Raw genomic sequence first — 10,993 nt, 5'->3', positions numbered from 1 at the left:
ATTGCAGACCACTGGGGTTTCTGGGGAAGGACGTGACACACCACAGCCAGCTCTTGGTGCTGGAAAAAGCCCAACTGCCTTCACTGCTTGGCGAGTCGTGGAGAAGGGAGCAAGGCTGGGTGGGGGGAGAGTAGGCAACGATGGACACCTATTTGGAGATTGTCCTTAGGCCAATAAACAGCAGTCATGACTGATCAACACTGGCTCAGAGGGCCCGCTGCCATCTGTCCCTCCTCTCCATAAGCACAGCCAAGACCTGAGGACAAACAGGTTCTCTCCTTAGGGCCGCGTGATGAGGGTCCGGAGAACAAAAGGGTTCTTGTTCTCTCTGACAGCAACCTTTCTGCCAGGTGAAGCTATTTGTGTGTTCATGGTGATGTCCAGCCTCACTCCACACACCCTGCAAGCAGAAAAAAAAAGCGTGCGGGTTGTGTGTTACGAAATCCCGGTGGCAGGAGATGCCTCGGGGCACGGCCAGTGCTGGAAAGTAAATGTCATCCCAGCACTTTAGGTCTGTGCTTGGGAAAACTGATCTGCCTAATGCCTCGTTAGGGTGTAACTGGGGCATGACTGGCTGGATGGAGGCAAACAAATGTTTGTGTGTTCTCCAGAGGGACTGTGGGACAATTGCCTGGGAAGGAGGGAGCTGTTGGAGAGGTGAGGCTGGGAAGGGCTCCGATCACCCCAGAAAGGACTGGCTGAGCCCTCCGGATGCCGATGTCACTGCAGCCCAGTGCGTCCTCCTGCGCAGCTCAGCCCATCCAGCACGGGAGACAGCACCCCGCAGAAATCCTGATGCTTTGCAGCGGTGGGACAGGCTGGATGGAGTTACGGGCCTCCTCACTGGTACAAGAGGCCGTGTGACAGGGCAGAGCGCTGGCGCTGCCATTACCGTTGCTGTGTAACGCTCAGGTCTATCTGACACTTACCTACACACTCAGCCCAATACTGCTGGGAGGGGAACTCGAGGGCGTCGAGGAGTCTGAGCGGTGTGAAGGAGAACAGCTCCCCGGAGCTGCTTTGCTCTGGCAGCAGAGGTTGCATTCAGAAAGACTCCGCTTTAATCAGAAAGCACATTAAAACAAACCAAGTGGCTGAAGGTACATGCAGGGGCTGCAGAGCCCGGCAGCGCCGTCCTGTGCCCAATGCTCGCTGTCGCTGCGGCCAGCTGGCCTGGGCTTGGAGGACAGCACAGACCTGTTCTTGGCAGCACTAAATCCCAGTTTTTATCACTCCATACCAGTTACACTGGACCAGGCTGGAGCTGCAATGATGCACTGAGGTCCCCAGGTACAGGGGCTTCACTGACGCAGCTACAGCGGTGACCGGCTCCGGAGGGCTCCCAGGAGGTGCCACAGCCCATGCAGGAGCATCCCGAGGGCCGTTTCGTGTCATGTTTATGCATCTGACTGAAGTCCCTCGAGGCTCGCACAGGCTGGAGGCTCCTGCCTGTGTTCTGAGCGGATGGAGTTTAATCTGTTTTTCTAGCAGGTTTGTTCGCTGATGGAGTGTCACCTTCCCCTGCAGCACCCTCGCCACCCGGCCCTGCAGATGGCAAGTGAGGGTTCACCACCTTGGCCACACACGCCTAATGAGCCTGGTCCAGTTTCGCATGTACCAAGAGTGGCTCTCAGGCTCCTCGCTGAAGGCGACTCTTGAGCCATCCTTAAAACAAAATACCACCCAGCATCCCACCAGTAGTATTTTGCCTCTGAGGAACATCTCCCGTGCCCAGAAGCAAGTAGAGCCTGGTAGTGACTGACTGCAGCTGTTTTCCAAAAGAACGAGAGTAAGAACCAGCTTTCAAACTATAACAGGGCTGCCTTCTCCTGGGGCTCCTCAGGATCACACCAGAACTCGTTCTGAGAGTTTGGGACAAAGAGGTGAGGACTGAGCTTCATTATAAAATATATCGTATGAAGATACTTACAAAATTGGTTGAAATTAAGGGTTTTAAACACTATGCTCTGGACAATAAAAGCCTAACAGGCCTCTTTGCTGATAACAAATCCCAGATAGTGAAGTTTCTACCAAGTCTGGGTACTGATTCCTGGATCCATGTTTCTCTACAGAGCAGAGATACAGCGCATGTTTACATTAACCAGTATTTTGGTTTGGACCCAGAGCCGTCTTACAGAAGCAATCCCATCAAACCAAATCTCTTCCATCACTGAGGTACACCGAAATACTGCAATACTTTTCAGCTTCCAGTTGTAGAAGGTGCAGGTATAAATCAGCGTGGGGGATTTAAAAATCCCGTGGAGTTCAGGACTCTCGTCCTTGCTCAGACTGGGAAAAGAGGTGTACAACAATGAGCACAAAGCAGAATGAATGTGAGAGTTCAGCTTTCCCCGCAGCTGAATTCAGGGAGCAAACCTTCTGCCAAGTGATACAGAACCACATCCCACCTCTAGCCCCTGAGAAAAAAAACGTTCCTGCTTTCAGGCACTGCCAAATGACGAACTCAGCCTCCAAGGTCACTGTAAGCGCTTCCTAATGGATGCTTCGCTGCCTTAAAACCTCAGCCCTCATTCCTGAGGCCTATAAAAACTAAGGAGGCGAGGCAAATGCTAAGCGCTATGGCTCCCTGGGGAGTCTGTGCAGCGAGCATTATCACCTTCTCATCAAAATGTAAAACCCAACTCTCCTCCTCATTAGTCTCTTGCTCTTAAAATAATGATTGTAAAACGACCACAGCTGGCCTCAAAGCTGGATGGAGCGGGGAGGGCCCATTGCGGTCTGCATTTCTCACTTGGAATAGGTGCTTTTGGGGAGAAGGTCAAAATGAGCAGCGAAAGGTGGGTACCAGCCCTTTTCAGGGGGTGCTGGCTTGGGCCGTGGCTTCAAGATGCATGGGAAAAATATGCTGAAAGAGACACTGTAGGGCAGTTAAAACTGGGCCACTTACCCAGTTGTTTTAATTAGCAAGCACAATGTTGGCTTCAGTGCCTGTCACTTTTGAGTGGTGATGCTTATACATCCTGCTTCTTCCTTTGGTTTTTCAAGTCAAACAGCTTCTCACTGCCTCTTCCTTAAAAGCCAAAGGCTTACACTCTCCAGGAAGCAGAGGTCTAAGACCTGGTTTGTGAATTTGGGCCTAAGACACTTTCCCATTTGGGGGCAGGACTGCAGAACGGCACTGTGTATTTGTTAGCACCCACAGTGACTACTGCTGATTGTGCAGATTCACTTCTACAAGAAGAGAATCAGCTCTGAGATAATAAGCAGAATGTATTTGTTTCTTAAACTAAGGTCTGATGAGTATTCAGTGAACCATTGCTGTTTTCAAAGAGAAACAATTATATCCCAGAAAGAGCTGAGCAGGAGGGAAGCCTTTCTAGCCAAACCCTTTTATGCTTATTTAAAAATTCTGCAAATTCATGTAGTGACTGCTCTATTAAGAGTCAATCAGCTGTTCCTGCAAAATTTGTCACTGGAGAGAGCCTTTTTCAATGATTTCTTTTAATAACATGATTATCTATATTAAAAGGGATAATGCTTTCTCACATCTCATAAGAGAAAGTTTACTTACAAGCGCAGGTTAGAGTTATTCGTTTGAATTTAGCAGATCAGCCCAGAATATAACACAGTGTGCCAGGGTTAGCCACAGGCTGACAAAAACAAGGAACTGCAAGATGCACTTAAAGAAGTTATTGGCCATTTAAATTGGTAGGCCATTTCTCCCTTCCAGTGAGCAAAGCGAAGGACATCCACAGAAGTTTGGATTATAAAGCTGCACCTAAGGTTTTAACAAGCTAGAGATAACCCTCGGCTGGCAGCTAGTCCTTACCGCGCACCCCCTTAGGCCTGGAGACAGGGAAATCCTTCCTCTCTAACTTAGATCCAAATATGCCCAGTGCAAGGGTAAGGTTGCATTCCCTCGGCCTCAGATACAACAGATTAAGCATAACTCATGAACGTTAACATCATTTTATATTCCACAGTTTGGTGCCGTATTCCATCATACAGCACAGTGCAGGGTCTTCCTTGCCCTTCCCAAGAATTTTGACAATGGGGAAGTTACCAATATTTGGAAAGAATTCATTACAATCTTCTCCTGTTCTTTGAGTTCTTTGTGCCCTTTGGCACTCCTTCTGTTCTCCAGCAGTTACTGGAGCTGTATTTTCCACCTGATCTAGCAGTAATGACCTGCCCTGCAGTCACACGTTTCTCAGGCCGGGCTGCAGTAGAGGACGGGATCAAAGTCAGAAGACACACCGTTAGCACAGCAAGGCTGGGCCGAGCCTGAGAGCAAGGGAAAATACAAGATCACATGATACTCGGGTTTGGTAAGTCCATACACAGCTTCCATCCCTTTTGCCAACAGACTTGCACAGATCTATGGGTGGTAGGTTGTTGCCAAAACAGAAATATATATATATATATATATATATATATATATATATAAATAAAAAATATCTCCCTGATTCTACCCCATCTCCACCTGACCAAGCTTCCTTGTTTCTTCCTGCAGAAAATGTGCCACTTTTGTCCACTGGCAGCAGGGACACCTCAGTGACAAGCTGCAGAGCGGGAGAGGGTGGTACGACAGAGCAGAACTCCCTTCAAGGTCTGAGAGCTGGCAGAGGTTACCTGAAAGAAACAGCACAACAGTCCTCAGGAAACAGAAAGGCTGAGGAGGATCCATTCTAATTTTAGGCTCTCCTGGCAGCAGCTGCTCTAGAGAACAGCACTGTGCAAGAAAAAGAGCCCAATGAAACAAGTATTGTAGGCAGGTCACCTTCACCAACACATAGTCCCCTGGCTGGGCTCTGACCGGAGCCTCACAGCCTGCAGCATCCTCTGTCTCAGCATCGGGGAAGATCACCTTGATGTTGCCATCATTCCTCCCACACAACTCCGAGGCAGAGCGCTTGCTGGGCTGAAAGGAGGACAGGGAACATTACCTGCATGGCAATAGCTCTGATTCACTGCTGGGTTTTACTGCCTCAGGAATTAATTGAGCACTATTGCCAGTATTAAAATCCACGTTCCACATTGTTAAGTATGCCATGTAACAAAGTCCTACGGCCAGAGCTACTGTGTTCACACCCACACACCAAAGCCAGTTTCAAAGCCTGCATTAATTCAGTGCTGGGCCAGAGACACATCTCTAACCTATCCCATCCCACTGTGCTCAGCTCAGTGCTCTGGAAAAATCAGGCTGTCTGCTTAAGTGTGAAGATACAGTCTTGAAGTCCTAGGATTGTGCGGGGTAAATGAGGAGGGATCGCAGAAGTGACGATTGCTGTGTACAGCCCAAGAGCCTCTTGGCCAGCAAGTGGGGAGGACAATTCTGTTTCAGGAACACTCACCCCCTCCACCAGCACCAGCTGAGACTGGCCCACCATCGCCTCATTTGCCCTTGCAGCCTCCTCTCGAAAGACAGTAATGAGCTCTTCCAGCCGCCTCTGTTTTATGTCTGCAGGCACATCATCTTGCAGCCGGTGATATGCCCGGGTTTTCTGTAAACAGACAAAACAAGTGTGGCTCCTCAATAACCAGACAGTCTGAGATCAGAACCTTGTCTGACCCCAAACAGCTTGGCTGCTCTTCAAGCAGCAGCTTTCCACATGTTACAGTTTGTATTTACAATCTCAAGGAACGTTTTCAGCACCAACAACATCCCTGAGCTCCTCACATTCTTTCTGCACCACCTTTTTGGTAGAAGGTTTGATGTAGGGTGCTGAGTATCGATGGCTGTGTGAAGAAGTTCTGCATCTCCTATGTGAGATGTGTCGGTTGCCTGTCTGTCCACAAGGACAGGCAACAGATTCTACTACTTTAAGTCCAATGTGCTGAAAGATGATCCATACTCCTTTGCATTCTTATGTTTCCCAATCTCCTGTCTTCTTCCCCATCAGCATCTTATACTTTGGAGAGCAATCTAGTAGAACCTTGCCAACTATCCACTCTTGTTATGGAAAAATTCACTTCTCTCAACTCGACTGACAGAGTAGCCCAGCTACATCTGTACAATTTCTCACCAGCAAAGAAAAACATACCTGCAGCCAGGTGTCTGCAGACATGGCTGCTTCATTGCAAACACTCTGGAGCACCTGCAGAACCAGGTCACCCAATCACTAATCAACCCTGACACAAGGGAGCTGGAAGCCTTTCAGGCATGAAGGTGGCCCTTGCAGAACCACATACCCTACAAGCGCTGCACGCAAGGAGAAAACTCTACCAATATACCAAGTCTTTAGGTATTATTTTCAATAGCTTTTTTTTTTTTCCCCCCCCTCCAGTGTCTTATTGTGAGAAACAGCACTCAGGAATTAGGTGAGATACCTAGAGATATGAGTCTTCTCCATCAGGTCCTGCACTCACCTGTCTCATGCTGTAGGCAAAGAGGAATCCTACATTGTAGTGGACTTCCCGCAGCAAGGACAAAGTCTGCTGGTGATCTTCTTCTGTCTCTCCACAGAAGCCGGCAATGAAATCGCTGCTTAAGCTCACTCCTGTAACAGAGACACAGCTTTACACTTCCCTCAAGGAAGAGACGAACACTTCACTCAATAAAGGACAGTAAGATACAGCTGTGCTGAGTTCAGACCAAGTTAAAGGGAGCCCCTACCTGGAATGGATTCACGCACGTGGTGTACAAGCTCTAGATATGCTTCTCTTGTGTATCTGCAATGAACAACACGTGGAGTTGCTCATCAGAAAACCACAACATTGGTGAGGAGAAGCGAGCATCCTAAATTAGAGGGTAGGGCACAGGACTCCACATGGCCATCGCTCACCCTCGTCGCATGGCCTCTAGGACTCGTGTGCTTCCACTCTGGGCTGGGAGGTGAAGCTGTTTGCAAATGTTGTGCCGTTCCTGGATAAGCTGCAGGACCTGTCATGAGCAATCAAGAGACAAGGTCATAGACAGCTCAACTCTACCAGGATCCCAAGGGGAAGAGTCTTCCCCAGGTAAAAGCCAGCAAATTGCAAACCTGCTAGCTCTAGCACAAACATTCCCCCTCCCAGGAGCTGCTGTTCCCACTCTGTGATTCTGTGTTGCCTTTGGGAAGGAAGCACAGCCCACATCTATCAGTTCAGAGCTGCCTGCCTGCAAATAGAGGTCCTGTTTTTTTTTTTTTTTTTTTTTTTTTTTTTTTTTTTTACACTTGCCTCATCAGGAAAATCCTTGGGGTGTGGAGAGGTGAAACGGATCCTCATTTCTGGATCAATTCTAGAAACCTGGTCTAGAAGATGTGCAAAGCGCAAGCCTCCTGGTTTAGCTTTGTAGACTGTGCTAAAGCCACGACTGAGGACTGGGGCAGCAGCTGACTGAAACTGCACCTCAGACATGTCTCGAAAGCTGTTGACGTTCTGACCCAAAAGGGTCACTTCTTTCACTCCCTACAAAGATAAACAGAGACGAAAAAATATAACCTGGCCAGGATAGCGAAGCTGCAAGGGCAGCCATGGTTTTACTCTTACTTCAAGGGGTCTCCAGGGGAGGCCCTCCCTTCTTTGTCTGTCTCAGAGTATTACAAGGGGAATCAAAAAGCCACTGGTGGAACCCTCCGATAACCTTATCTCCACAGACAAAGGTGGTGTCATTCGTCAAAGGTACCACTGAAAACACTTCCACTGAGAACCATCCTTCCGCCCACGGTTTGGGGCAGGTGGGAAGGAGGCTCTGCCTCACCTGATCCGAGAGCATCCTCACTTCCTGCAGGATGGACGCGATGGGGCGGCTCCTTTCACGGCCACGGGTGAAGGGCACAATGCAATAGCTACACATGTTGTCACAGCCCCGCATGATAGATCTGCCGAGAGGTAAAGTACAGGTCACACTACGATCGCTCCGGAAGAATAATCCATGTTGCATCCTGCCCTGCTTTGACCTGGCCCAGCACTGCTGCCTTCAGCCAACTCCCTTGGCCTGCAGCCCGCACAGCACCAGCTCTGAACACAGCTCTGCAGCTTCCCCGTACACACCATTCCAGCCAAAGCAGGCTTCTGCTTGCCCCTAGTTAACATCTCCTAATTTTTCACGCACATTTCCAAGAAACTTAGAAAGCAACTAATGAGGCACAGACTTGCACTGCAATCTGGCAGTGATGAAAGATCCTTCTGCATCCTCTTCCTACAAAAGGTGATACTGTCCTTCTGTACTCTATGGCCACACTGAGCAGAGTCTGATTTCACGTTCGGGAATCTTATTATCAAAACTAAACTAACAGAAGTTACAATGCATGGAGGATTAGAGGAATTAAATAGGAGAACCTGGGGCAGGACATAGCAGAAAGCAGGAGATGAGAGAGGCATAGACTTTAGAAAGGCACAGACATCAGTGGGACAGAAATCACTCAGCGCAGCATCAGGCTTAGAAAATCAACGTTCTCAAAGGAGAGTAAGAGAAGCCTGCAGACAGCCAGAGCACAGGGCAGTCTCTCCAGGGCTCAGTCAGACAGCGAAGAAGCAGCAAACACGCAGTCTGGTAGCCTCATGCCTCTGGGCTGCCGGGAGCGAGAGCAACCAGGCATTACGTCTCTTGGGTAGCTGCTGTCACTGACACGTCTGTTCTGCACAGCAATATTTCCAAACCAGAATCACAGAAACATGCACAGGAAAAAAAGGTACTTACACAAACGCTGTCGTGCCACCTGCGCTAGTCTGGACAGGCAGAATATCTGCATAAGTCTCATCTAGTGATAGCAGGACATTAGCAGCTTGCTCGACAGACTCTGCCACAGCCAGCAGCCGGGGAAGGTCACGATAGGCATCAGGGCCTGCCACAATATCGACTAGCTTCTCCCTGTGCAGAATCTCCTCCTTAAGCCTCTCAGCCATGCATCCTGCCGCCAAACAAGAAGGGTCTTTGTGAGGATGTGCCCACCCTCCGTTACACCTCCGCACCCCTTCACTAGCTGCTTTCACACTGCAGAAAAGGCTTGATGCTGCCAGAGGGGAGGAGGAAACGCAGCACGATGGGATGTGGCACAATGTCTCCCACCCGCTGCTGCACATCCTGCCAGGTACCTAGAATCCCGATGCGGAGAGGTATACGAGCCTGCTGCCGCCGGGCTTTCAGCGCCTTGAGGTGTCGCAGGCGATTCCAGATAGCCTGTTCTGCCTTCTCCCTGGAAAGTCAGGAGAACAGTGGTTATTCCGATTGTTGCACTTTACCAGTTTCCCAATGTGAAGCAGCCCAAGTGCTTTGAGAGAATTCAACTAAAGACAGGGAATTGTCCACCTGACAGATCTGATGGCACATGAAAGTGCCATTTGTAGTGTGTGGATTATGTCCTGACTCTATCTTATCTACTATCATTTCACTCGCTTGGGAGCATCTGCACTGCAGAAACAACTCAGGGACTAAGCGCTTGTGGAGAAAAAGTCTACCTTAGCCAGCCAATATGAGCTACCTTGAAAGTGACAAAGAGCATCTGATATTTTCTGCATTGAGAAAAAACAAGCAAAACTCCCTGTATATTTATAACCCAAATTGCCTCTAAATGTATTTCCCAAGTTTTCTGAAGTACAGACTCTGTACTACAGAGCCAGTCAGTTCAAGAGAAGACGGAATTAAAAAAAATTGTTAAAGCACAAACCTGTGCAGGTCTCTAACAGCCCATGACATATACACAGAGCTTACACTATCAAAGAGCTGCTTCTCACTGTATAGAAAAGCAATTCATGGCACAATTAATGTTACACATTGCAGCATCAGCTAGCTCTACCCTCAACTAATCAGGTAGTTTAACATCTGCATGTTCTTTTCCACACACAACACATTTATTGCCTTGGTTTTCAAATGGTAATTCCTCATAAACGGTCCAAAACCAGCAGTGACAAAAGTTTCCTTACCTCACAGAACAGGTGACAAGGAGAATCACATCTGCCTAAATTGGAAACAACAAAAAAAGAAGAAATGTAAAAGCCAAACGATAAGTACTCATGCCTTCCACAAGTAACCTGAAGAGGTAGCCTATAAAACTCACTTAAGTCAGTGAAAAAGATCTGCCAAAGTACACGGTGGGTTTCAACAAACTAAGGTGCAGGAAACTAACATAAGACAAGCAGAGTCTTCCACTAAATGGCAGAAGTAAACTCAGACAAAGATGAGTCAGGAGCATCCCGCTGTGTCCAACTGCTCTCCAACTGAGAGGAAACCCAGCAGTTTAAAGAAAAAAACCAACAACCCACAGCTTTCTACCATCGCTTGGTAAGTAGCCTCCTTTATTCCACAGAACTTAGACTGCAAATATCACAACATCCTGCAGGATTGCATGGCAGACAAAACCTAAGACTTGCAGGTACAGCAGTGGTGCGACGCCCTGGCAGACCTGTGCCACAGGAGAGCAGCCAAGGTACCTTACCTCATCCAGCTCCTTTGTCCTCGTGTAGCCATTCTTCTGCAGGATGGCCCAGGCAATCTCCGTGTCATTGACGTTCATCTGACAGCCATACGTCTCCAGGTACACTGCAACAAAGGCGGTGTGACGCAGAAGCCTGCCTCAGCTTTCATCTACAACCTGTTTCTATGACCTTTTCCATTGGAAGGAATCTTTAGTCCCACCACTGGGGAGACTCAGGCAAGCTGCACAAAAGTGACCTTCACTTGCAGCCCATACAGAAAGGATAAGCCAAAAGTAAAGACGGACTCTGGGAAAACCCAAGTGCATCAGAGCACGTAACTCCGACACGGCAGGTCTGGACCGTGGCTTGCAGAGAAGACAAAGCTGCGTTATCACTGAGACATATCATTTAGTGCAATGAGAGCCCCCCTCCCCAGGGCATCACAGCCTAAAAGCTCTGCCATGGCCCTGGCTGACAGCAGAGAGACCCCAGCGCAACCCGCTCCCCTCCCTTCATGGCAGGGGCAGACACACCAGTGGGGACGGGGCCAACGAGCTGGACTTCTAATATCAAAATCCCCTTCAGGGCCCCCAAAACACCCAAACAACTCGTTTCTCCCGCACATGCTGCAGCGACCCTCCGCTCCGGCTGTGTGGCACCACCGACCCCGCCAGCCCTCACGGCTGCCCCT

General features: G+C 49.0%; 1 protein-coding gene across 1 annotated transcript; it reads right to left on the bottom strand.

Annotated features, from left to right (window-relative positions):
* Positions 1–4,512: 4,512 nt before the first annotated feature.
* CDK5RAP1 (CDK5 regulatory subunit associated protein 1) lies at positions 4,513–10,421 on the bottom strand. Its single transcript, XM_009893386.1, has 12 exons — positions 10,323–10,421; positions 9,811–9,845; positions 8,983–9,083; positions 8,588–8,798; positions 7,646–7,766; positions 7,123–7,353; positions 6,747–6,844; positions 6,578–6,633; positions 6,331–6,461; positions 5,316–5,465; positions 4,742–4,882; positions 4,513–4,593 (listed from the first exon to the last, which is right to left on the bottom strand). The coding sequence occupies exons 1-12, from the start codon at positions 10,398–10,400 to the stop codon at positions 4,513–4,515; spliced, it is 1,434 nt and encodes a 477-aa protein (XP_009891688.1). The 5' UTR covers positions 10,401–10,421.
* Between the last annotated feature and the right edge of the window lie 572 nt (positions 10,422–10,993).

The sequence above is a fragment of the Charadrius vociferus genome, unplaced genomic scaffold, assembly GCF_000708025.1.
Source record: "Charadrius vociferus isolate BGI_N301 unplaced genomic scaffold, ASM70802v2 scaffold259, whole genome shotgun sequence".
Classification (NCBI taxonomy): Eukaryota; Metazoa; Chordata; class Aves; order Charadriiformes; family Charadriidae; genus Charadrius; species Charadrius vociferus.
The sequence above is the reverse complement of the archived record's forward strand: the minus strand, read 5'-3'. Positions and strand labels throughout refer to the sequence as shown.

Bases quoted from the DNA above. Each gene is read 5' to 3' on its own strand.
- CDK5RAP1 (XM_009893386.1), bottom strand. From the start codon at position 10,400: ATGAACGTCAATGACACGGAGATTGCCTGGGCCATCCTGCAGAAGAAT. The intron at 7,354-7,645 runs GTGAGGCAGAGC...TTATCTTTGTAG, and splicing joins TGAGGATGCTCTCGGATCAG to GGAGTGAAAGAAGTGACCCT. The intron at 6,845-7,122 runs GCAAGTGTAAAA...TGCTCATGACAG, and splicing joins CCAAGGATTTTCCTGATGAG to GTCCTGCAGCTTATCCAGGA.